The sequence below is a fragment of the Lepus europaeus genome, chromosome 7 (genome assembly GCF_033115175.1).
Source record: "Lepus europaeus isolate LE1 chromosome 7, mLepTim1.pri, whole genome shotgun sequence".
Classification (NCBI taxonomy): domain Eukaryota; kingdom Metazoa; phylum Chordata; class Mammalia; order Lagomorpha; family Leporidae; genus Lepus; species Lepus europaeus.
In genome coordinates this window covers 119,840,063-119,866,929 of record NC_084833.1, presented here as the reverse complement: position 1 = coordinate 119,866,929, position 26,867 = coordinate 119,840,063, and the positions used below count along the sequence as shown (strand labels likewise).

The window sequence follows — 26,867 nt, the reverse complement described above, 5'->3', positions numbered from 1 at the left end:
CCCTCAGTGCCCAGATCATGATGGTCACACAGCAAACAGTTCTGAAAGCATGCACGGGAAGCACGTGTTCCCTCAGCAGAGGGAGCGCCTGACACCACGGTGGAGGGCACCTTTCTCTACGCAGAGCGAGAATAGCAACTCTCCTCTTGCCAAGGTCAGACGTGGCCCGAGCCAACGTCACCGGTGCGTGGCGCTCGAATGACAGACTCCAAACACTCCCAGTGACTGGGTCCAGCAGAGACCGAGAGAAGAGAACTCTGAGGAAAAAACCCTCTTTATTCTCACTTTCAGTGTATGTGGTCCCTAGTACCACACAGAGTTTCTTATTAATAAAACATATACGGTTCTACATACAAGTCTATGACTTGAAGCGTTTACACAGAGGTCAAGCTGACAGCACGCTTGGGAACGACCCGTACACACCAAGCACAGCTCTCCCTGGGTCTTTCCACAGCGAAGCATTCCTGCTCACAAGTAGATCTGTCCTTAACACGGAGCAATTAATAAGAGCTATTACAGCTGCTGAACTTGCAAACTGGCTAATGCATTAACTTCTTACAATGCAGCCAAAAATGATGCAATTTCTTTCCAAAGCTTTCACTGAAGAAGAACTGTATAACTTCACCGTAGTTAATTAGGGGGGGCTTTTGTAGCGTCAAAATGCCAATGAAACAGAGATACTGCATGCTGACTGTTTGAAAGCAGGAACCCTGAAGTGAGGATGCTTATGACCAAGCTCAGTGAATCCGAGTTTGGAGCTTTCTCCTTTCTCTTGCTCAGAATTTTAAAGATCACAAGGGCAGGAATCTATCTGAAAATTAGCGTGGCATTGAAATAACTAACTGAAGTCCTACGGCCAGTCCAGACTGTTGTAATACTGTTGTTGATGGTACAGCCCCTACGTATTTCTGACACTGAGCAGAACTCCTTTGGTTTTCCAGAATGTTTAGGACTGGGGTGGGCACCTGGCCTGACAGTGAAGAGACCAGCTCAGCACCCACATTCCACATCAGACCGCTTGGGCTCAACCCTTGTTCTAACTTCTTGCCAGTGTAGATCCTGGGAGATAAGTGGGTGACAGCTCCAGTAACTGGGTTCCTGCCATCCACATGGGAGACCTCAGAGTGTATCTGACTCCTGGCTCTGCCCCAGCCATTGCAGACATTTGGGGAGCAAACCAGCAAGACAGGAGTTTTCTCTGCCTTTCAAATAAATAAATAATAATAATGATAAATAAAATGATTAAACAAGTGACTTCCAGAAACCCAGAGTTAATGGCTAAAGCATGAAGGCAAAGATCCAGCTAAACTCCGAGTTCCTCTTTATCTATAACATCTACACGGTGCCGCCGAGAGGAATGTGAGCACAGTGATCTCCAAGAAGAGGCATAACTAAGTAACACAAAGTAAAGATTTTACACAAAAGTGATTTTCAGAAGACTCCAAATACATTTTTATATTCTGGCAACAAGCTGGGGGCAGAAACCAGAACCCCAAATTCTTGGCCAGGGAACACCGCTTGGCCCGTCCGTCATCAGTCTGCCAAAGTCAGAACATGAAGTGACTGCTTAGGACAGCTCTAGAGGCTGGACCACCCAGACACCCGGGAGGACTCTGCGGCTAACGTAACAGAAATCGCTAGGGCTTTGGGGACACAGAACTGGGGTCAAAGCCTCATTCCTCCCCTTCTTAAACTCACAGTTCGGACTAAGTTGTGTCATCTCAGAGGGTTCTTTGATTATCTGATCTATAAAATAGAGCTGAAGACCCTAGCCCACAGAAACGACCAGAGGGCTAGGCGAGATCAAGCATACAAAGCGTCTGGCCCAGGGCCTTTTACAACGGTGACTGTTTTTGAACACTGGACACTCACTGCAGCCAGAATTCACAGTATCCACCTGCTTCACCCATCAGCTTCCAAGGTTCTAGGGAATGCTACAGCTCCGGGGACAAGAGACAGCTGGCACAGACAGAGGGCAAGGGTAGCTGAATGGAAAGGGGACAGATGTTAAGTGGGGCTAGCAGAGGAAAACGAAGGGGTGAAAGGCTGACTGCATCTGAGTGTAACTTAAGCATACTCTAATATATGCAAGCGATGCACCGTCAGGCTGTTTCAAGTGGATGCGCCTTAGAGACCTGTCCAGATTACGGGAATCTCTGTACGAAAGCATCTACTTGAGTGACTGTGCGTTCTCCGGGCATCTCAGAAGGAAAGCCCGGGATGGCTACACGGTGAGCCACACCCCTGGCACTGGACTCAGTGCTGGGCAGTGAGGGCAGTGTGTTAGCACGCGGAAGGAGGACTACGCTGGCTCTACTCACAGCCACGGCTGAAGAAAATGAGGCGGACAAAAATCAGGTGATGGCATGAAACAGAAAATGAAACTTCTGACACACTGGGGAAGTGAAAAGGAATGAAGGGCTCACAGGGAGCGTCTTGGACAAACCAACCTTTTTTCATTGGGTGGTACAACTCCGGCTGAGTGTCTAGCAGAAAGAAAAACAATAAAGAAAACAAAACAGCACAAGAGGAGATTAAGAAAGAAAATGGCTTCTTTCAAAATTCCTAGCTATAAAGTGAACAAAAAATTTTCTTCCTGTATAACAGACCATGCCTGAAACATCCCACAAACAAACCAGCCGTAAGATCCACAGTGAATCACTGGAAGGTATCCTTGGTAAGGGAGAAAAAAGGAGTAGGTGTGTTTTGGGCCTTTCGAGGGAAATTTTGGAAGATGTCCAAATTTTTCAGCTCTGCCCACAAAATTGTGTTTCTTAACAAACTATAGTTAGCATCGACTGTGGTTTGGGGACAAGGGGGCTAGGTCCTCCTGGAGTTCAGCTCTGTCCAAGATGCTCTGACCCCAACACACAGGTAGCTCCCAGGCCTGGTCCCGCTGAGGCCTGGGATTTGTGAGAGCAGGCCTAGGGCATGCATGGTGCTTCCTTCCACACCTATGCAGCGGCTACGTTTGCTGGTCTGCTCTTCCTGCTGGAGGGTCACATGCCCTGGGTACGGACCTCCGAGAAGGCGGGGCTGACAGGCCTGTTAGAAGCTGAGGGCTACGGGGGACACATGCTACCCTTCCTCAGCACCCTCTGCGGCCTGTCTCGGGGCCACACGGAGTCGGGGGGAGTGGTGAGGGAGTGTCCTGTAACGACTGCAGGAGTCCAAGTTCAAACCCCTGCTCTCCACCCACAAGCTGCGTGGGCCTGGCCAAGTAATTTCACCTCCTTACACCATAGGATCCCCAGACACAGGCACCAAAGTGCCTACCTTAGAGGGTTATCCTGAGGCTTGAGGGAGCCCACCCGTGTGAGAGGCTTAGCTAAGCTGGCTACGGCATGGACTCCGCGGAGGTGAGCCACTTTTATCTCTCCTGCCATTAGCCGCCCCGCAGCATAGGGTCTGATTACACCGACTGCTCTCAGCGGCTTGTTCGCAGACTCACAGCACGTGGAGATACTCTGAGATATCAAGGGCCAGCCAGGGAACAGAGGAAACAGGCCTGACAGAACCAGAGGACACAGCGCGTCTCACGCCATCTTATGTCCAGAGATGGGACCTGCAGCCAGTCACGGCACCTGCTCCAGGTCTCCGCTACCCCTCCGGGGACATACCACGAAGGTGCTATCTGAGCTGCAAAGTGACCTGCACACAGAGGGCATCACTCAGCTGAAGAACAGCAGGCTGGAGGCAACCCATCTATAGAATGGCCGAACAGTTCGAACTTCCAGGTGACACCTGCCACCTGCGGGCAGCTGCAGGATGCTGCACACAGCTGGAGCCCGTGAACCCAGTCCCCTTCCCCGAGACCTTACCATGGGCACAACCCCCCAGCTCAAGCCGGCTTTACCAAAGGGACTTCCATGTCCTCGTGTGGTCTTCTCCCACCCCACGGCCAAAGAAGCGGCACTGAGTCACACGTACCTTCGTTCTCAGGCAAGGCCGGGAAGGGGTGGAAGGGGTAGAACGGCGGGATCTCCTCGCTCTCCTCGGAGCTCACCCGGACATCCACTGGGCTCTCGGAGATGGAGGCCGTGAACTGGTCCATGTCCGCACGCTGTTCCTGGAGGAGCTCATCTGACAAAGGCACAGTGGGGAACCGACAAGGCAGCTTTCAGGACTGGCGTCCGGGCCCCAGGCCAGCGGTCTGATAGGGTCAGGGCTTGTCCTCCGAGGGCGCGAGATCTGCTAAGGACAGGGTCCTGGCAGCCCACAAACTTCAGCTGACCCCTTGACCCCCTCCCACAGCAACACCCCCAGGGGTCTCCTTCAATGCCAGGTTTATTTTTTCAACATGTATTTGAGTACCACGTGGTGTTTTGATAGCCATATGCATAGTGACAGGACCGCTATAGCCACGCAGATGGATACACCCATCACCCTCTCTCCCAACTTCTCCCTACTGGAAAGAACACCTAACATCCCCAACTAGCAAACGGTCAGTACCCCAAACCAACAGCATGCCTGTCGTCTGCACACTCCAGACCACTCATCCCACGGAACCGCTGCTTCAGGTGCTTTCTCCCCAACGCCAGTTTTAAACGCCACCCAGACTCCAGCACCCCCAGACGTGCGTCCCATGCCTACCACCTGCCTTCTGCCTCGTGCCTCCATCAGCCGGCGCTAGACCTCCCCACCACGCCCAACAGCAAACATCAGAACTCCCGATTCTCTTCCCCGCCTCGGGAAAGGTGGCACCCCCCGCCCCCAGCTGCCTGAGCGCCAGTCTGGACACTCGTCCCTCCGCCCCCAGCCCCACCCCGCAGCATGTGCCCTGCAGAGCCAGCTCCGGGCTACCTTCTCCAGGCACACCACCTCGCCTCGCGCCTGGGTTGGTTTAATTGCTTCCTGGCTGCTTTCCAGTTTTAATCAACTCTCCCCACAGCAGCCAAGCCATCTTTTTTTTTGCCCACCAACTCATGTTCTTTTTTAAAAATATTCTAGATCTAATCATTGCTCAGCTTAAAGCCCTTCAGCAGCTTCTCATCAGCCTGGAACAAAACTCCAACGCCTTGATTTCATTTCCCTGTCACACAACAACTCAGAGGTGCCGCCTGCTTCCGCTCTTTCAGAGTGGCAGTTCCCTCCTCGGCTAAGGGTGCGCATCCCTCGGGACGGCTGCATGGGTGGCTCCGCGTATCACTCAGAATCAGGTTACCTCCTTGCAGAGGCGGCAGCCCTGGCCTCTGGCCACTCCCCCAACCCCATGCGGCTGTGTGTGTGTGTGTGTGTGTGTCACACCGGTTTCCTCCGGCTGTAATAGGGACTCCAGCAGATGCTGTCTGCCGGCACACCATCTTACCCTGTGACACACAGTACACACAACAGCATCTGCTGAATAAATGAGGAAGATCAGGACTGGGAGAGGGACAGGAGACGAGAATTTGTGTCCGACAGCATGCTTTGAGGTACCCCAGCAGTTTGGGGAGGGTGGAAACAGGAAGCTTCCCCACCCCTTGCAATTTCACACTCCAGATTTTCTTCCGCTAATGGTGAAGGTCAGTGAAACTCGAGGCTCTGTGGCTCCCGGCCAGTGCATCTGTCCTTGCCGATTCCCGACCTGGCCAGGCGCCTGCGGACTTCCAGACCTTGGAAACCCTGGCGTGCTAACGCCCAACTTCACCAGGCTGGCTCACTTGCTCCCCGCACCTCAAAGCCTGCCTGGCCACCACCCTTGGCCTCAGCAAGGAGTCCCAGCTGACCCTGAGACAGTCAGTACCCACCGATTTCCTCTTGAATTTCCTGGGCGACGTAAGGTACTTTGTAGAGCAGGGAGAGGCTTTGGTTCCTCCTTTCTTCAATCACATGGAGATGTGTCATCACCTGGAAGCAAGTTACGGTGCAGAGGTCTTGTCACTGAAAACAACCAGGCCGGGGCCAGGGGGAGCTTGCAAAGACAGACACACTCTCTCTCTCTCTAAGTTTACAGATATGTTCTGACTGAATATAACACCACCAGGTTATGCAAGAATTCACCGACAGAGGCTGCTCTGAGTTAAAACAAAGAAGGTCCACTAGCCACTTTCTGCTTTGATTTTCGTACGGGGTACCTACTGTTTAACTGTACTGAGTCAGAAAGAACCCTACTTTGTACAATGCTGCACGCTCAAGAGAGTTCTGCTCAGTGAAGAGTTAATTTTTGCCACTGGTCAGATTAAAGGGATGCAAAGACTGGAACTCTGATTACAGGTGCATGCTGGGTAGAGGAGGACCACTGATGGATTTTGCTTAGTGAAGCAACTGCCTAAAACCAGTATAGTGTCAAGAACAGAACCAATTTCCTCCTATTGCTAAGCTACTCTCTGAAAAACTCATGCCGTATATGAACAAATCTGACCCAAAGGGGTGTTAGAGGAGACCTATCTATCATGGCTCATATCAAAGCCACCTTTTCTGAACACAAGTTCCACTAGCACAACCCCAAAAAAGCCAGTGAAAGTGATCACTTATTTTTAAAGCTTTTCAGAGTGGCTTTGAAGCGAGATCTGAGCTAACGTCATGTCAATGGCAGAGAGAGGCAACAGTATGTTTGTTGCTCACATCAGCTCCTCTAAGCCAAGCTACACTTGCAGTTACTGAGCATTTCCTAAAGAGGGTGCTGTAAGCCACTGGATTAGTTAACACGAGCTTGAAGCCATTAACATGAAGGATCAAAACGAAAAAAAAAAGTTAAATGGAAAGATGCTTTTATTACAGATTGATGTCTTTCTGACCTTTAAAAGCAAGGATGAAAGCAATTTAATTTTATATTTGCCATTCTATCAATCAAGCAAATTGATGGGAAAGCCCAAGAATGAGGGGCCTTGGAGAAAAAACGCATATGGAGCTGCGCTGCACCGCTCAGTCCCAGCCTGCGCTGACACTGTTATACTTCCTGGATGATTAAGGGGCCATCTGAGAGAGGATGGCTGGTACCCAGAGGATGGCAGGAGCCACGGGGTGGAATACTAGCAATTAGAGTATCCTGTGAGGGTAAGAGCATCTTATCACTGGTATCCAGGCAACCACACAGGGCACAAGTTGCTGAAGGCTGAATATCTTCAGATTTTTCCAAGGTTTAAATGACAGAACAGGGAACACACAACAGGATACTATCACTCAGCAGCCAAGCTATGGCAGAACTAGTGGCTGAGAGCAGATCCTAAATAGCACGCAGCAGAGCTGGGTGTCCCCACCAGTCACAATACACACAGGAACTCCCAGGAGAATGGCAAGCAACCATGGCCGTCAGTGTAGCCCACATACGCTGGCCCTCACAGTCAGCACTGCACTCACTGTGCTTACAATATGGGAGAAATAAAATAGGAATGGTGATGTCGTATTATAAAGCCCCTCTAGGAAAACTAGTAGGCTGAGTTTACAAGGAAGCCAGCAGCCCTGCAGGCAAGTTCATTTTCTATGAATGCAAGAAAAAAAGTAAAATTCAAGCTAAAATATGGACAATCGTAAAATGAGAAAGAAGAACCAAAACCAAATCTCTAGAGAGGGTTGAGAAGCAAAGCTGGATCCAGCATGGGACATAACCCAGGAATACAAGAGGTGTCTACCTAAACACACACCGAAAGGCACAACACCAGGAGACAAGCTTTTAAGACCTACTTCATACATTTATCTAGAAAAGGATTTTAAGTATTAATTCTGGTCATTTTCTAAATCAGAAATAGGCTGTCATAAAAACCAATTTAGAAATAGATTTATTTCTTCAATATAATCATGCATTTCTGAAACTTAAGCATGGAAGTACTTAATATAAAAAGGTATGGAGGGGCCAGCATTGTGGTGCACCAGGTTAAGCTACAGCTTGCGACCCCACTGGCGTTCCCGTATCAGAGTGCTGGTTTGAGTTCCAGTTGCTCCCTTTCTGAACCAGCTCCCTAATGCATCTGGAGGAGGCCCAGGTACCTGGATCCCTGCCACCCACGTAGGAGACCCAGATAAGAGCTCCTGGTTCCTGGCTCAGCCCTGGCTACTGCAGCCACTTAGGGAGTGAAGCAGAGGACGGAAGACTTGTCTTTCCCTCTGATGCCCTGCCTTTCAAACAGATACATAAACCTTTAAAATAAATAAATATGGAAAGATATGTTTGAAGTTTGCAGCTTTGCAATAACCAACTATCAAATACCATTTTCCAAGCATAACTAGCCATGCTGTCCGACCACGGCCAAGGCCGCATCTCTCCACGAGAACACACTCTGTCTGGTGTACCTGTGATTTCATCTGGGCGGCCTTTTCTGGGTCAACAGCCAGCACATGCTGGTAATGACGGATGGTATGCAGGCGATCTTTGTTCTCGGCACGGACATACCGCCGCAAGGCGTGGAGGATGCGATATGGCTGCAAGGTAGAACAGTTGTTTTACCACCCAGAGACTAGAAAATTGAAAACAGGCAGGAAAAAGCTCCAGAAAAAAACTGGATCTCAAAAAAAGAAAAGCTCCACGAGTTCACGGCACGAGCACTGGCACAGCAGTTAGACACTGCGTGGGACACCAGCGTCCCACGTTGGCGTGCCTGGCCTGTGCTTCAGTTCCCAGCTTCCTGGTAACGTGCACCCTGAAGGTAGCAGGAGACGACAGCTAACGTAGCTGAGCTGCTGCCACCCACATGCGGGACCAGGATTGAATGTCTGGCTCCTGGCTTGGGCCTGGCCCAGCCCTGACTGTTGCAAGCCTTGGCAGAGTGACCCAGCAGATGAGAATTGCGTCTGTCTCTGCTTTTCAAGTAAATAATTTTTTAAAGAAAGAATGTACAGTTCAGTTAGACACAAGAATGAGAGCCTTTTTTTTAGGTTACCAAGTAACAAGAAACTAGTTTTCTAAATAAAGTAACAAAATCTATGTTCCAGAGTTACACTGGTTCCTTGATAATCCCCAGCCCGCTGCCAAGCTGCTCTAGCCTGCTTCCTGGCGCAGCCTCCGACCCCTGTTACGGGCCAGGCGGTCTCCGGCAAAACCCAAAGGGCAGACCTCACTGCACACCAACATCCTCCTTTCTAATCCTTTCTACCGGCAGGTCAGAGCTCAGCCATGGAAAAAGCTCAAGACCACTCGCATAAAAGGTTCAATATAAATTACCTTATGCTTTTATTCATAATCTTATTTTAGGATGGAACTGGTTCAAAGGCCTCCATTCATAGAAGGCATGTTTCATTCTTTGAACAGCTACCACAGAAAAGTCAATAATTGGATAATTACCAAACAATACCCCGAGGTTATGCTTTTCTAGCATAAAAGACTTCACATCACAGGTCTACGCAGGCTCACCGTGATGTACTGCTAAGCTCCGAGGGGCAGCGACCAGAACATAACGTCTTCGCCGTCCCTAATCTCTCCTTACCTTCAGCTTTGCCTAAATCTGTCATAAAATACAGTGTTTACAACCTGTGTGTCACGCTGGCTCCTCACGTGGGCCGCTCGAGGACAGGCGACAATGACTCACCCGTGGCGGGTCGGACTGCAGGGCGGCCAGGTAATTCTCCAGAGCCATCCGCCGGCGGTCGTTCAGCATGGCTTCCACCCGAGCCAGGTGCGTCTCCACCAGCTGCTGCTTCTCGCTCGCTGCTTCCTTCTCTAAGGCTTTCACCATGGCTTGGAAATGCTAGGCCAAGACAGGAGGAGCAACATACCACGATGCGGCACCAGAAGCGGGTCCAAGAAGCAACCTCGGGCCCGATGCTTCCCCTCGGCCCGTGTCTGGGCGGGTCTGTAGCAGACCCAGAGGGGAACAAGAGTGCGATCAAAGGATCTGCTTCCCGTCGGGGTGATCGCTTCCTAACCCACGGGGAACACGCTCCGTCTCAGTGTTCCAAAGACGCCTTAGTATTTCTGTAACTGAGGGCACTACTGCTGCAAGCCCAACGCCTGGTTTCACCACGTGGGCTACAGGAAAAGGATGCTGTCCTTTTCACAGGGTGGCAAGGGGCCGATTTCAAGGGTAATGGTTTGAAACATCGCCCAGCAGTGTTGTGGGGGATGCTGGGTCACTCTGTGAAGTCATGAAGGGCAAGCTACCTGAGAAGCATCTGGCCAGGTTCACAGCTAGAGTTCAAGGCTGTTGAACTAAATATCAACACTGGCTTATGCAGGCATTAAAACTTAGATTTTCTTTGAGTTAGTGAAACAAAACAAAACAACACAGGTCTTCCACTAACGTGTCAATAACATCCTAAGAAAGATTTCAGTTCCAATTTAAAATGTAGCGAAGCGTTCCAAAGCCAAATGCATCTTTTAAATTGCTATCCATCCTCCTAGCGACGCTGCGTCCTCCATGAAGCAGAACGCAGCTCGCTGCCACCACGGAAAGGCTTCAGCGTGCATCAGAAACCTGTGCTTCCTGCCTCTTGGACTTTTAACTAGCCCACAAAGACAGAACGGGTCAGGACTGCTGGAAAACCAGGCACAGACTAAGAACAAAGACAAGAGACAGCTCCTGCCAGGCAAGCAGAACTAACGTGGCAGCCGAGCCAAGGTTCCTTCCAGGGTGAACTGGGTGTGTCCCAGTGTCCTGTTTCCTTCTGCCACAGGTGAGTGATACCAGAGAGGAACAACAAACACAGGGCCGCTTATTACTTCCTTGTGACTCGGGCCTTCCCCGGAAAGGTGGTGCTGAGGCTGAATTCCTGGGAGCTGGGCTCTGGCCATGTGTCAGGTTGCGCTGACAGCTTTGTCCCTGAGGAAGACTCGTACCTGAATGAGCGTCTGCCTCTCTGCTTTGGGGAGGTTCTTGGCTTGAAGCTCTGCCTCTTCCCATTCCTTCTTTACCTGGAACAAAGGTCAAAAACCACTATCACCAGAGAGCAATCCCGAGATAACCCTCCGTTCTCTGACAGTTCTGCCAGGCCCTGAACCTGATGTTAGAAACTGGGTAGAAGAAAACCGTCCCAGAATCTCTAGGAACTCAAGGCGTTACTGTCCCAGAAGGTTCTGGGCCTCAGCTGACCCCAAATGCACCTTCAATTCCATGACCTCCTCCCTCTTTTTCTAAAGTCTCTGTGCCTTTGTCTCCTCACCAAAAAAAATGAGGTCAATACCTAATTCTCAGAACCGATGGGGCCAGCATTTTGGGTTGCAGGTAAAGCCACTGCCCATGACACTGGCTTCTCATCTGGGTACCAGTTCATGTTCTGGCTTCTCCACTTCCATTCCAGGCCCTGATAATGGCCTGAGAAAAGCAGCAGAAGATGGCTCAAGTGTTGGGGCCCCTGCCACCCACATGGGGGACCCGGATGAAGCTCTTGGCTTTGGTCTGGCTCAGTGCTGGCCATTGCAGCCAGCTGGGGAGTGAACCTGCATATGAAGATGTCACTCTCCCTTCTCTCTCTGTAAATCTGACTTTCAAAATTACTGAGTCTTTTAAAGAACGGATATGGATAAAACAATGAGCACTTCTCAAAGTATAAGCCCAGTGCTGGTGACATGTGGGCCCTCAGGCCTACAAGGCATTCCCTTTTCCATTTTCCTCCAAACCCTAAACTAGAAGAAAGCTGCCCTTTGGTGCTCCTGCTGCTCAAACACTTAACACCCCTTTAAACGGAAAAGCAGCTTCCTCAGACAGACATTTCAAGCAGGCAATAGTATCTGGCTAGAATGGATTAGTAGATGTGTCCTCTAACATATTTTTACAGCTACTTTCTTCTCATGGCAAATGATACTATTTATACCATTCTATCTATGACAGAATATCAAGTTTCCTTCTTTAAAGTTAGAAAAAAAAACTTGAAAGCAGGATGACGGCAAAGGAAAGTAACCAGTGCATAACCAACTACTCCCCAGCCTCTAAAGCAGGGTAAGCGCCCCAGGGCGACCCTATTACCGCGGAGTTGGGGGAGGGCAGGGCGGCACCCCTGGCCTCACCCGGTGAGCAGGACCCTCCAGGGAGATGGTGTCACTTTCTTCAGCTGTGAAAGCCGAGCTGCCCAATGCCATACACCAAGAAGCCAAGGGAAGTGCCAAGGTTACCCTGTCCATTCGATTGCGGTGCCGAATTTCCAGCTGCTCCTTAGCCTTCTGGAAGCGGGCATGTTCGTTGTCGTCGGCAGAGGTCTCGAAGTACACGTCCACGTCATTGGTGGGCAGAGGAGTCGGGGGAACTGAAACAGAGTGGCAGACAGGGTCCTCTTTGAGGGTCAGGCACGCTGCCCGAGCTGCACTGTGCTCTGGGGAGACCACGCTCAGGGCCTGCAGGACGGACTCAGTGTATCTTGTGGGACCGTGGAAGTCTTCACTTGGTTCATGACAGCGCCAACCTTCCTTACCTAGTATTTTTTCATCAACCATGTCGGGCACGCTAACGTGGCACTCGCCTCACAGCTCACTGCTGGTATCATCAGCATGAAAAGACATGGCCTTTTCTGCACCTCCCCTTCGGTGCCTAAAACCTGAAGAGGAGCTGGCTTATTGCTGCTCACCGCCAGCGCCCGGCGGACGCGGGGCTGCAGGCAGGCCTCCCAGAGGCAGCCCACGGCCACTGCGAAGGAACCGGCGGTCAGCCCCCTTCCTCTCTCCTGCTCATCTTTAGAGCTAACTTATGCTGGGAAACAGGTTCAACTCAACGTCCTTTGCAGAGGGCCTGCGAGGAGAAAGTCAAAAATCACTCTCGCTACGTTTCTGAGCACTCGTCACCCAGTTCCAGCACAGAGGGCAGGCTAGCTAACCTCGGTGTCCGACCAAACACCGCCTGCTGCGGGGGCACATTCTGAGCTTCCTAACCCTCGACACTGACCCCCTGGCCTTCCCAGGTGTCTCCCAGAGCTCAAGGCCACCTCCCTGCGGGTCTGGGACATGTGGGACCTCAGGCCTACAAGGCTCCCTTTGCCACAGTACCCACGGAAGCACTTACTAGCCCATTTCACTCGCGACTTGCCTACCTGAAGAGGAAGCATGTGTAACTGCTTAGTGCGTCATACATAATATTAGAGTTACGTGGCGTGCAAATCCCAAGATTCAACTAATTTTTACTTCAGAAACAAACTCAAGTCCAAACTGCATAATTTTAATACATTCAAAACAACCATACAACTTGCAACTAAAGCTACAAATTTCCCAATCACACCAAAATTTTTCTGTCAGAAGCGTCTTTTCTTTGGCCCCTCTTATTTAATAAACCTAAAAGCTACAACTAAAATCTTGTGAAGACTCCCGGAGTCCTACCTAAATCTAAAAAGGATCTCAATATCCAGCTTTCAGAAGAACTAAATCGGAATACACAGCTTAGCAAACCACCTTCCCCAAGACACTCGGAAGATGAGCCAAGGAGAATCCTCCAGCCCTGAAGTCCACCGTGCCACTGCACACGTCACCATCAGGGCCATAAACCTCGAGTGTAAACGCGCATGTGCTGTGGATGGCTGCTGCTGGCCATCATGGGCTAGACAAACAGTGCAGAACACACGCTGGAAACAGGGTAGGCGAGCGTGCACAGGCCAGAACAACACGCTTCTGGCTGGCTCACAAGGCCAGCCCACCTGACCGCCTCTGTGCCTCAAAGAAACCCTGATGCTCCTAGGAGTCCTCCAGCCGGCGACCCCGACTGCTTCTCCCCGCCAGCGGAACGGACCTCCCCTCCCGTAGCACTCTCTGGCTGATCCTTTTGGGTAGAACCACCACCTCCGTGTTCAGTGAGATCTTTCAGCTCAAACCGGTGCTTGTTGATGCTTACTTCGAGCAGTTTTACATAGTGATAAATATCACGATAGTTTCTCTACCTTTCTGGAATGAATGGTCTATTCGCCTAAGTTCCCTAAGGACTTGTTTTACCTTTCCAACTGTATCAAATAAAAACAGCCCTTCCTCTGCACAGCAGCTGGAGCAGATACACTCACAGCTTGTTATGATTTAAAAATCTTCCAGTGGACAGAAGAAAGGGAACGTGGAGGTATCTGAATGAACAATCGTCAAAAGCTACAGCCAAAAACCTTCTGAGCATCCACAAGGAACAGGGAGAAATTCGTTATTCTGATGAAGCCCAGAGTAGGATCCAAGGAAAACCATATGGCCTGGGAATTTTCCCAACATACGGGTGCCTAACGCAGGGTGGGGGATGGGGGTGGGGGCTTCAAAAGTAAGTGGAGAGTTCTTCTCCAACCTCTGTCTACCATAAACCCGACTCAACTGAACCATGGGCCTGCCAGTCCCACACTTCCTGCAGGCCTGCATGAGCTGGTGCCTCCCAATTACTGGAGAAATGGAGTCGCTGCCCCCTTGGCTGCAGTCTCTGTCCCTGGAGTGCCTAACGCAAAATATCTGCATTTTCTAGACTCTCCCTGTATTTCTGCTGCCACTCCTTTTGAGGGCAGGCATCCCATCGGGGGACATGCACCACAGGAGTCAACAACAAGACAGTTCAAAGACAAGAACGAGAGGCAGAGCCAGGACCTGAGCACACACAGGGAGCCTTTCAACCACAGGCAGCCGACAGCTGGCTGCCTCCCCAACGGACACTAACACACCCTGGAAGCCTGCGGCTGCCACCAGCTGAAAAAGAACAAGACCCCGGCCAGGCCGCCCCTGCACCAGAAAGGGGGCACAGCACCACCACCAGACACACGGTGAGCACGGGACACAGAGAACTGAGCTTCCCACAGGCAAGCAAAGCCTAGATCTAGAAAGCACAAGGATGAAGGGAGAAACGACTGACAGCAAACACCTGAGTCGGCGGGCACACGACACAGATGTGGTCACGAGGACGGCCAGGGAGGACAGAAGGCTGGACAGGACAGCGCCGCTGCGCAGGGCCAGTGCAAGGCGGGACTTACTCATCGCTTTACACACAGCCATACAATAATCCTCAGACTCAAAATTGTTCCTGTTGCCGCCGCAGCCGCCATATATAAAGCGCATGCACTTTCCCTTGGAGACGTCGAAGTACCAACGAGGCATCACGGCCCGGCAGGGCCCCGTCATGGCCTCCTGGGAGCAGACAGCTGTGTGGAAATGGTCAGAGCGTCAGCAGGACAGAGGCAGTCGCTTCAAATGTTTTCTAGTGCTCTGGGCCAGCCACGGGCAGGACTGTTCCAGCCTGGACACCGTGGCCAACCTAAGTCACCATACATCAGGCATTCTGGGCACACAGTCTACTCCCCAGGTAAGGCAGGCATTTTAGGGAGTGAAATCACTTTTTTCCCCTTCATGTCTGGAGTCTAGACTGATACACAGGTTGACACACAGGAATTCCCTCACAGCTCCGCAAGGCTCCTGTCTATGGATCAGGGGAGATATCGCCCTAACGTGTCCATTTTGGGGTCTCAAGGAGCCAAGGAGACTATGCAGTTGGCAAGGCCATTGGAAGTGGCAACAATCACCACAGTAAATACTGAAGCACAAGCAAAGGGCGTGTGCTTTCTGTTTTGTTCTCCAAAAGTCCATCAGAAACTTCTACGTCGACGAAGTCATTTCCCCTGAATAGGTCCTAAATGGCGTCTCGGCCTCTAACTGGTTGGAAACACACACCAACAGGAGGCTGTGTGTGCACGGCTCTGGACTATCACAAGCTCTTCTTTGTTAAATTGGAAAGACGGGAAAGCGGGCCATCCCAGTACGATGCCAGCAGGTCAGCAGACTCCACCCCCTCGGCGACAACCATCTGGACAAACAGGGCAGCCTGCAGACTGCAGCACACACCAGGTGTGGCGAGAAGCCGGGACCTGAGCAGCACTGCAGAGGGGAGCTCCTCTTGGGGCGAGAACGCCCGGCTGAAGGGAAGAACTCTGCCCAGCGCTGGGCTGGGCTGTCCCTTCCCCCCTGCTCCCTGTTCTGGACGTGCCTGGCCTGCGTGGAGCCGCCCTTCCGTGCTGAGACACCACCTTGCCCTCCAGGACTTACCTGTGGGGAACGCACTACAGACACCGAGGTGAACAGAAACCACGTGGTTACCTTTGACATCGTGAGTGACCTCCTTGTCGGGGACGGTGCTCTCGCCGCCCGGCTCGGTTGGGCTCTCCTCGTTGTAGTCTTCCCCTTTAAAGGTGTCGTAGTAGTAATCGCGGTCTTCCACCACGTCCTCCCCTTCCTCATCGTCGTCGTCCTCGTCGTCGTCGTCCACAGCTGCTTCTGTGAAGTCTTCCAAATCTGCTTCAGTAGGAAATTCGCTGAAGGCCACAGGAGGAACAGGGAAGGTTAGCACCAACTCCCATGCACAAAGCGCAACACACTTCCCTTCCCTCTTCTGGCACACAGACAGGAAATAAGCTCAGCTCGATTCAGCTGTGCCCTGCAGCCCAGCCCAGCCCAGCCCAGCCCCATCAGCAAAAGGCGAGAGTTAACAAACACAGACTGCATGATTCTGCAGAAAATAATGTGGCCCCGAATGACGGAAAGCCAAAAGTCCCAGGGGCTCCTGGGATTCACTAGGGCTGCAATGAACTGTCGGCTGAATGGACGCCAGCCTAGCGAGGGAATGCCCGCTGGATCTGCTTTTACGACAGGGCTAAGCCGGACAAAACAGTTTCATAGCTCAGGACAAGAGTTCACCTTTTATAAATATCATAGTCTTCCTCTTCCTCTTCCTCTTCCTCCTCCTCCTCCTCCTCCTCTTTTGTTTGAGGGCAGCACACGTATTCAGTGCCGTGGAACTGGTCTACCCCACAAGGCAGCAGCATGCCATAGCTATATAAGGTCATTCCCTGAGTCAGACATGCCTGCAAGAGAGCCACACACCACCTCAGAACACGCTCCGCAGTAAATCTGTCCAATACTCCCAGACCCCTGGCTTCGTCCCCAAGAAACCCTCATCAAATCACCAGGGAATACTGCCTCGTATGGACAAGCTTATGTGAGGCTATTTTAAGATTTATAAATTGGACTTAACTTACAATGGGGGAAATACCATCTGAGCCAGAAACACTGAAAGCCCAAACTGGAAAAAAAAAATGAAGGAGAAGGGAGCTGCTCCCGGGGGATCATCAGCCCCAGTGGAAGGTGGTCAGCACTAGTTTACCTGCACCACTGGTGCAAGTACTGTTTCAGAATTCACCTGCTGCCCAGAAACCAACCCAACCTCAGAAGACAACAGCAACAAAGGGTGTTTTTCTCCACCAGAAGAACAAAATGCCGTGCCATCCTTCTCTGGGTGAGTCCAGACCTGGGTTTTCTGTAGCCAGCTACTTCTCTCTTTTTTGTCTTCCACGACTTACTGGTTTACATGAAAGGCAGAGTGACACAGAGAATCTGCTGGTCCACTTCCCGAATGGCCGAAACCACTGGGGCCGGGCCAGGCCCACATCAGGCGCCACAAACTCCATCTGGTTCTCCAACACGAGTGGCAGGGAACCAGGTGGTCCAGCCATTAGCCGCTGCTTTCCCAGGGAGCTGGGCTGGAAGTGGAGCAGCCGGGATCAACTGGCACTTTGATGCGGATGCAGAAGTCACAAGCAGCTGCGACAAGTGGCTGTGCCACGAGGCTGGTTCTGGCCAGTCCTTGCCTGCCTCCAGCACCCAGTGTCCTTGCTCAACATCCTTCAGGTGCTGGCTAAACACTCAATGTCCCTACAGAAACCTCTCCCAAGTATTTCTAGTATAGGAGAGCGAAGGAACTGCAAACTTCAAGGAGACAGAGAGGAAATACGAACGCTAAACGCATGCGCACAGAGATCTGGAGCCGAATGCTCCCTTCTCACCTCACCGGAAACATCTGACTTCTCCCCGGCATTCCCTTACCTCCTTGACTACAGTGTGCCAGTGCTGGTGGTTCTCGCACACCTCCACTCGTTCTTTGTGGAAAAACTGGCACTTTTCCGGAACTAGCAGAACATCACTGACAAATTCACCCACTGGAAAAGAGAACTTTTGTCAGAAGCAAATCTGATCGTGATTCAAGGTGACAATGACCCTCACTGTAGGCTGTCGTGTTGGCCATCCAGCTGTAACAACACACCATTCCTTCAGAGCCAGGATGCCAGGAACTGTCCTAAGGCTTCCCTGCCCACAATCCTTTACATTCTCATTCCAGGGCAACAGCATCACATGATGGGAATAGAACGAGGACCCCCCTCCACGACCACCTCCAACACACAGAGCTACTCCCCACGACCTCCGCACTCATGTAAATATCACTGCTTGCACCCATTGTTTTTTTTTTTTTATTTGACAGGTAGAGTTATAGACAGTGAGAGAGACAGAGAGAAAGGTCGCACCTATTGTTTTAATAACAAAGTACCCAGGAAACTCTACAGTACTCACGAATCTTTCTTCAGGTAAGCCACCATTACAAAGGAGCACACTGTCCTTAATATGGGAAACCCTAGCAAGAACTACCTTCACCAAGTGATCAGCTTAACATCATCTACAATGGACAAAACTAATACATGTGATGTCTTCTTTTAATTATCCTTTTATTTATTTAAAAGCTGGAGTTACAGAGAAGTAGAGGCAAAGAAAAACAGGTTTTCCCTTCGCTGTTTCACTCTCCAAATGGCCGCAAAGACTCGGGCTGGACCAGGCTGAAGCCAGGAGCCAGGAACTTCCTCCAGGCCTCCCACATGGGTGCAGGGGCCCAAGGACTTGGGCCATCTTCTGATGCTTTCCCAGGTGCAGTAGCAGGGTGCTAGATCAGAGCAGCCGGGACTCGAACCAGCACCCATATGGAATGCAGGCACTGCATGCAAGGGCTTTAACCTGCTTCGCTACAGTACTGGACCCTACGTGAACATATCACCTACATGCTATTTCTGCCCAAATAAATCCAAATTTACACATACTCTGTTGAAAACAGTATGGCAAGGACTCTTAAGAAAATCAGTCTTCAGGCTGGCGCTGCAGCTCACTAGGCTAACCCTCCACCTGCGGCGCCGGCACACCGGGTTCTAGTCCCAGTCGAGGCACCGGATTCTGTCCCGGTTGCCCCTCTTCCAGGCCAGCTCTCTGCTGTGGCCCGGGAGTGCAGTGGAGGATGGCCCAAGTCCTTGGGCCCTGCACCCCATGGGAGACCAGGAGAAGCACCTGGCTCCTGCCTTCGGATCAGCGCGGTGCGCCGGCCGCGGCGCGCCAGCTGCAGTGGCCATTGAGGGGGTGAACCAATGGCAAAGGAAGACCTTTCTCTCTGTTCCTCTCTCTCACTGTCCACTCTGCCTGTTAAAAAAAAAAAAAATCAGTCTTCAAAGATTTCTTTAAAGAGATTCAGAAAGCGTTCTAGATCAAATATAATGTGTGAGGTGCTGGTGCTGTGGTGTAGCAGGTAGAGCTGCCACCTGCAGTGCTGGCATCCCATATGGGCACTGGTTCAAGTCCTGGCTGCTCCACTTCCGATCCAGCTCCCTGCTATGGCCTAGGAAAGCAGTAGAAGATGGCCCAAGTCCTTGGGCCCCTGTACCCATGTGGGTGACCTGGAGGAAGCTCCAGGCTCCTGGCTTCAGATCAAACCAGCCCTAGCCATTGTGGCTATTTGGGGAGTGAACCAGCAGACAGAAGACATACCTCTCTCTCTGCCTTTCAAATAAATAAATCTTTAAAAAAATAAAAGCAAACATAATGTGTGAACCTTTACAAAGGAGTCTAAAGAGAACGTTATTTGGACATTCCAAAGTGTGGAATTTTCAGGGAAATTTCCAAAGTGTGACAACTGTATTGTTATTACCCAGGGGAATGTCCTACTCTTCGGAGAAACAAGCTGAGGCATTTAGAACTGAGCGGTTATGATGCCCCAACTGACTTTCCAATGGTTTAGAAACCAAAAAAGGTATCTCCCCCATCCTTCCATCCTCCCTGAGATAAATCAGACAAGACTGGAGAAGCTAAGGAAACACTCACTCTTTTTTTTCTTTGGGTCCAACTTTTTCAAAAATAAAAAAAGTGGGAGAAAAACACACATAGCTATTATTCGTGAGAAAAAAAAATGGTCCCTCATCTGTTTCCAAATAATCAGGGGTTGCAATGGATAGGAGTAGGGCCAGAGATGAAGTAAGACAGGCTTTCAAGCTGATGACCGTTAAACACCCAGGCAATGGGGACACAGGGGCTTAATTGTACAACTGTCACTATGTTTGGATATGCTTGTAACTTTCCATAATAAAAAGTTAAAAATATATGTCTATCACTGGACTCTCACCCCGATTCTGACTCAGCAGCATCCAGTGAGACTCAGCAGTTTGTGCTGAACAAGCACCCCAAGTGATTTTTTAATGCACAGCCCAGTGCTCCACACAGGGTCTCAGGAGTGAGAGAACATGGGGAAAGTGCACCCAGCTCCGAGACACACTGAGCAGGGACAAGGGAAGGAGACTGTAGGCAGCAGAACCTCTGAGGTTTTTTTTTTTTCTTTCTTTCAAGATTTGTTTATTTGAAAGGCAGAGTGACACGGAGAGAGGGAGAGATAAAGATAGATAGATCTGCCTACAGCCATACCACCCTAAATGTGCCAGATCTCGTCTGATCTCGAGAGATCGAAGGACTGATCAATCATCAGGCCACTGGTTCACTCTCCAAATGGTCACAAGGTCAGGGCTGGGCCAGGCAAAGTCAGGAGCCAGGGGCCAGGGTCCCAGAATTCCACCCAGGCCTCCCAACGTGAATGACAAGGAACCAAGTACGTGGGCCACCTTCTGCTGCTTTCCCAGGGACATCTAGGGAGCTGGATAGGAAGTGGAGCAGCTACAACTCCCAACTGGCACTCACACGGGATCCCGCTGCACTGCGCTATGCCACAACGCCAGCTTTTTTACAAGGAAGGTGTAAGACAGAGATGTGTCTGCAAAAGGTCTTAGGGCTCAGCTAGCACAAGGTCTCTGCAGAACCGCACTGTCATGGCTGTATCCTTGGCTGTGGCAGAGGTCAGTGCAAGGGGTAGGAGAGAGGGAGCTGCTCAGCAGGGAGATGAGCTCCTGGTGTTACAGGCCACACAGTCTCCCCACATGCAAACAGCGCTACACAGGGCACTCGGGTGTCAGCACCAGCTGATCCAGCTCCACCTAAGATTAACACAGGAAACCTGAGGTCAGTTAGACACAGCACTGCCCCCTGAGGAGCCTAAAGGCTCCACCCACAAGCTTTCCAGTCAGCTGGACTTACAATCAGTACTTAACAGTACCAAAGACCGCCCTGGGACACTAGGATCCGCCTCTACTGGTGAACATAACCCTGATAAGTAGAAACTAGTCCGATTCTGAATCCAGCCACCAACTTACATGGCTTAATGTGACTATTCTGTACGAAGTGGGCAATTTTTACACTTGTTAATTTATGACAAAAAGCATCTCAAGTGTATATACGATGACAATACCAGGGTTTAGCCTCGGCACTGTCGTCTACTAGCAAGGAGATCTCAGGCAAGTTCCCCGACATTCTGTGCCTAAGTTTCCTTATCTTGCTATTGTAAGGACTTAATGATCTACTGCACACAACATATGAGAAGCTCAGAACAGAAACTGGTCAACGGTGGGCACTACTCAGGTGTTGGCTCTTAATGGTGGACATTAATACTTTATTATAAAGTCTAGTGTAACCAGCTTTGTAGAAACCATATAACCAAAGTTACAAAGCAATCTATAATGAAAAAGCAGTTAATGCACTTTAATTTGTAAAATCTCATTTCTGTTTGTACAATTCTAACAAGGAAAGAATTTAAATAGAAATTTCACTATTGAGTATGTGTTCTTCAGAAATGTTAAAACTTTTTTTTGATAATGGAATACTACAGAGCAGCTTAAAACGAATTATATATATGTATATGTATGTATGTATATATAATACCTCGAAAAAACTCCAAAATCATGTAAAGTGCAACTGAATTGTAAAAAGTCAAGTACAGAACCCCACTCGTGTGTCTGAAGACAGCTGCAAGCGACTCACAGACAACATCCACAAGTGGCAGAGCTCAGAAACACACCTGAGAAGGACACAGGCACACCGGGAGGTGGTCGCCTCCAGACGGGGCAGTGAGGAACTGAAATCCACATGGGGAGGCCACGGGTGCCCATCACCTTATGTCTCAATTTTCCAAGAGGCTTGAAATATTTCATGGTTAAAATGGAACTTAGGATCAAAGCACCTTTTATAAATTCCAGAAATTAAATAATTAACTCCATGCTGAATGCCACCAACTTATTCATGATTGGATCAATCTGACTTCCACAAAACCAGAAAAGGATTGACAACACTAAATATAAAAATAAAATTAAATATAAAAATAAAATCTTCAAAAACAAACAAAAAACCTCTTTGATTCCAGCAAATCCAATTCTAAAAATATACCCTAAGGAAATAACAAAGCAAGTGAACAAAGATATTTGTTAACAGTGTTATTATTAACATCAAAAAAACAGGACCAACCTAAATAGCCACCAAAAGAGAATTAGCTAAATGAGGGTACCTGTATTCAATAGACTACCACAGGGTCATAAGAAATATGGCTTATGTTTATGCCTGACATGGAAAACTTTCCATGATGGTTTGATAATTTTAAAAAATCCATGAAGCAAACAAACAAAAGCAATAAGCACCCCCAATACTCCTAACCCCTCTTCCTTAAAGCTAGTTAAGGCCAAATTTATCTTTTATTCAAAGATGTATGAACCCCTCAGAGTAGCACATAGCAAATGCTCAATGTATGTCAACTTAAAAAGTTTATGTAGCATTGGGGCCAGCACTGTGGCATAGCAGGTAAAGCCACCACCTGCAGTGTGCATCCCATATGGGTACCGGTTCAAGTCCCGGCTGCTCTACTTCCAATCCAGCTCTCTGCTATGGCCTGGAAAGCAGTGGAAGATGGCCCAAGTGCTTGGGCCCCAGCATCCACATGGGAGACCTGGAAGAAGCTCCTGGATCCTGGCTTTGGATAGGCTCAGCTCCAGCTGTTGCAACCATTTGAGGAGTGAACCAGTGGATGGAAGATTCTCTCTCTCTCTCTCTCTGCAACTGCCTTTCAAATAAATAAATAAATAAATTTTTTTTCTTTCTTTTTTTTTTGACAGGCAGAGTGGACAGTGAAAGAGAGAGACAGAGAGAAAGGTCTTCCTTTTGCCGTTGGTTCACCTTCCAATGGCCGCTGCGGTAGGCGCGCTGCGGCCGGCGCACCGCGCTGATCCGATGGCAGGAGCCAGGTGCTTATCCTGGTCTCCCATGGGGTGCAGGGCCCAAGCACTTGGGCCATCCTCCACTGCCTTCCCGGGCCACAGCAGAGAGCTGGCCTGGAAGAGGGGCAACCAGGATAGAATCCAGCACCCCGACCGGGACTAGAACCCGGTGTGCCGGTGCCACAAGGCGGAGGATTAGCCTAGTGAGCCGAATAAATTTTTTTTAAAAGGTATATATAGAATGATCCCATTTAGAAAAAGAAATTTTAGGGAGCCAGCACTGTGGTACAGTGGGTTAAAGCCCTGGCCTGAAGCACTGGCATCCCATATGGGTGCCGGTTCTAGTCCTGGTTGCTCCTCTTCCAATCCAGTTCTCCGCTATGGCCTGAAAAAGCAGTGGAAGATGGCCCAAGTCCTTGGGCCCCGGCACCCATATAGGAGACCCGGATGAAGCTCTTGGCTCCTGGCTTCGGATCGGCGCAGCTCCAGCCGTTGCAGCCATCTGGGGAGTAAACCAGTGGATGGAAGACCTCTCTCTCTGTCTCTCTCTTTCTCTCTGTACTCTGTCTTTCAAATAAATAAATCTTAAAAAAAGAAAAAGAAATTTTAAAGCATCATGAATACCCAAAGATATTTGGTATATTTCTCTATACACCAAATTGCTAAAGCATGGTTAACTGAGTGCAAAAACTAGAAATGACTGTTTTTACTCCCTGATCCCACTGCAAAGCTGTTTCATGGGAACATAAACTTTTAAGAAAGTAAACTGAAAGAGGAAGCACATTTCATCCCCGCATCCGTTCTATCATTTCATTACTACCTTTGGCCTTTGTTGCCATTGTTTATCAGAAGCTTCTATGAGAGAGAAAAAAAAAAAACTTATCTAGGCAGACCAGTGTCACTCTTTTATACAACAACAAAATGGTCTGGTCTCACTTTAAACGTTTACATCAAGCTTGTAACAATCGTCAATTTAATCAACTGCAGTACAACATAGTGAGCATGATTTCCAAGTCACTGAATGAACATAGAACTCCACGGTGTCTACTAATCAAGGATTAGGGCAAGAGAGCAAAATCTAACCCACGAGATTTCACTTGGGCTGGCAGTTACCATCTCCAGCCTCTGTTCACTCCCTGTGTGCTTAAAGAGCTGGGTATGGCTGCATCACTGACTATGTGTAAAACATTAAACTGCAGAGTTTACTCAGATCTCCTCCCTCCAGCTGGGCCACAGCAGCCTTCCAGGTTTACAGAGTTGATGGAATTCCTTTCAGAGTAACAGAGGCTGTTAACCCATTTGGGGAAGCGCCGTCACCAATACCCATGTGTATAAATAAACCTACCACCAAAGCACTCCACAGCTGCATCAGTCAGGGAGTCCTGGGTGCTGGACTCAGGTGGGAGGAAACAGCCATATGTAATGGGAACTGGGAGCTAGCTGCCCCTGTCTGTGAGGTTAAGAAGGCTCTGAGAAGGATCTAAAACAAACATTCTCTTGCACAGGGTCCACACTAGAAACCACGGTGAATTGGGGCTGAGCTATCAAGAATTCAGAGGCTAGACAATCCGCAGAGGGGCACCTGACGTGGCCAAATGAGCTGCTCTGGCATACTGAGACACCACTGCTGGAGGTGCTTCCACAGCTGCTGAGATTAGCTTCCACTTTAAAACAGATATTAACTGAGAATCTCCTAGTTTTCACATCACAGTAACGCTCTCGGCCCAACTCTCCATCCAAAATGATCAAAACAAAAACAGTCATGGGTTCACCAAGTTATTTTGGCACTAGAGCCAGTCTATATATATAAACCTCAGAGATGACTAAAATCGCCCCATTCCCCCCAAAACAGCTGTAGTTTTGCTCCTTATTGCAAACTCTGTCCTAGAGTCACCCTTATTACATAAAATTTTTATGGATAATCAGGATACAATTAGTATTTAAGATATAAAGGTTCATCTTAAGGAGGGGATTAAACTATAACTTCTCACTAAATATACCAAACGCTAGTTTAAAGGAGTCACAATTTTGAAAATTAAAAAAAGTGTGTCAGACCGATGGGCAATGAAGCACACTCTTAGAACAGGGCAGCTGAGTGGAGTGAGGACCACGGCCACCTGCAGGCTGTGCGGCCCCTGAGCTGACGCAAACACTGCCAGCGGCCTACTGTGCGCTCTCTACTTGCTTGCAAGCGTAGGGAGCGAGACTTTACTCTTGCCCTCCACCTTACAGAAACAACAAGAAACAAGCAAAACCTGGGGACAGAGGTAAGCACCTGGGAGAAGCAAACCAATCGACGTGACAGACACCCGATCAACAACACACGGGCTGTTTTCTCCTTTCCCCCTCCTCCTCACCTTTCATCTGGCCTTGTCTAGGCTCTGGGTTGGCTGAGCAGCAAGATCTTAGAGTTTCAGGGCTGAAGCCAAACATACTACATGTCTCCAACATGTGGTATGCACCCCAGGACAGACGAAAGGACAAACCATGGTTACTTCTGGTACATCAAGTGCACAGGCTCTCCGTTTTTACTTTCAATTTTAGTACAGTCTGCAGGTTTAAAGAGTTGTGTATGACTGCACAACTAAGCGAACAACACCGTAAAACATTAAACTGTATACTTTTAAATGGGCAAGCTGCACAGTACATAAGTTGTATCCCAGCAACTTGTTTTTAAAAAGTAGAGACTGGTTATTTACAACGGATACTGAGCAAAGAAGTAAATATACCGAGGAGAGCAGAACCGGAGATACCACCACAGCTCACTATTTTTAATATGCACACGGAGACTGACATAGTAATATAGATTTATATACCTGTGTGTGTAAGGAGAGGATTTGTAAACTCTGTTCACTCAATGGGTCTAAAGAAAGTAACATCCTCACAGCAGTCAGTACACCTAATGCCAGATCCTGGGCTCTGCAGACCATTCCCCACTAAGAAAAATCACAGCTTCTTAGAGAAATGGCCGACACCAAGAGTAGGGTAAGACAATACAGCACCTTCTGCACTGGAAAGTATGGAATTCCTCAGAGAATGATAGGAACACGTTTCTTGGTTTTCCTTGTTTTTTGGAGGATGTGGGGGGGATAAGAACATGTTAAAAGGACACCAGAGCCAGATAAAGGGGCTCCCACTGGCCAAGTCTGGACAATGAGCACCTAATGAATGAATGATGCAGACATCATGTAGTCATGTGATGAAAGTTGTCACCACTAATGAAACTGACATGACACAACTCCCAGTCAGGATGCAATGAGAGCATTTCTGTGACAGTTCCCTCAAAACTGTGCAAACCAAAGGTCCACTGACAAACTCAAATTATAAGGCATTCTACAAAGCAACTGGCTTGTCGTTTTTAAAACTGTCATGGTCATAAAGGCAAGGAAATATTAAATGCAACATGTGATCCTGGGTGTTATTGAAACAACAAGCAATACTTGAGCAAGGTCTGTAAATTAGATATTAGATCACTAATAAGTTCTTGAGTTTGATGATTGTGCTGTGGTTATATTGGAGAATGCCCTTATTTGTCTTAAAAACACTGAAATAGGGGCTGGTATTGTGGCGCAGCAGGTAAAGCCACTGCCTGCAATGCCAATGGGCAGAGGTTTGTGTCCCAGCTGCTCTACTTCCATTCCAGCTCCTTGCTAATGTGCCTGGGAAAAACAGCAGAAGATGGCCTAAGTGTCTGGGCCCTGGCTACTCAGGTAGGAGACCCAGATGAAGCTCCTGGCTTCAGCCTGGCCCAGCCTTGGCTGTTGAGGCCACCTGGGGAGTGAACCAGGTGCTTGCTCTGCCTCCCTCCCTCTAACTCTGCCTTTCAAATAAATAAATAAATAAATAAATAAATAAATAAATAA

General features: G+C 49.3%; 1 protein-coding gene across 3 annotated transcripts in view; it reads right to left on the bottom strand.

The window, feature by feature from the left end:
* Positions 1-26,867, bottom strand: part of APLP2 (amyloid beta precursor like protein 2) — a 72,658-nt gene that overhangs the window by 5,455 nt on the left and 40,336 nt on the right. The window contains exons 4-14 of one of the 3 annotated variants that reach the window (XM_062197358.1): positions 17,657-17,769; positions 16,472-16,638; positions 15,875-16,089; positions 14,758-14,925; positions 11,963-12,093; positions 10,691-10,765; positions 9,444-9,602; positions 8,212-8,340; positions 5,730-5,829; positions 3,931-4,083; positions 2,451-2,486 (exon numbers count right to left, since the gene is read on the bottom strand). In XM_062197358.1, the coding sequence (XP_062053342.1) occupies positions 2,451-2,486; positions 3,931-4,083; positions 5,730-5,829; positions 8,212-8,340; positions 9,444-9,602; positions 10,691-10,765; positions 11,963-12,093; positions 14,758-14,925; positions 15,875-16,089; positions 16,472-16,638; positions 17,657-17,769 (1,446 nt within the window). The remainder of the gene's footprint in view (positions 1-2,450; positions 2,487-3,930; positions 4,084-5,729; positions 5,830-8,211; positions 8,341-9,443; positions 9,603-10,690; positions 10,766-11,962; positions 12,094-14,757; positions 14,926-15,874; positions 16,090-16,471; positions 16,639-17,656; positions 17,770-26,867) is intronic. The other 2 variants (XM_062197356.1, XM_062197357.1) reach the window with 2 other exon arrangements.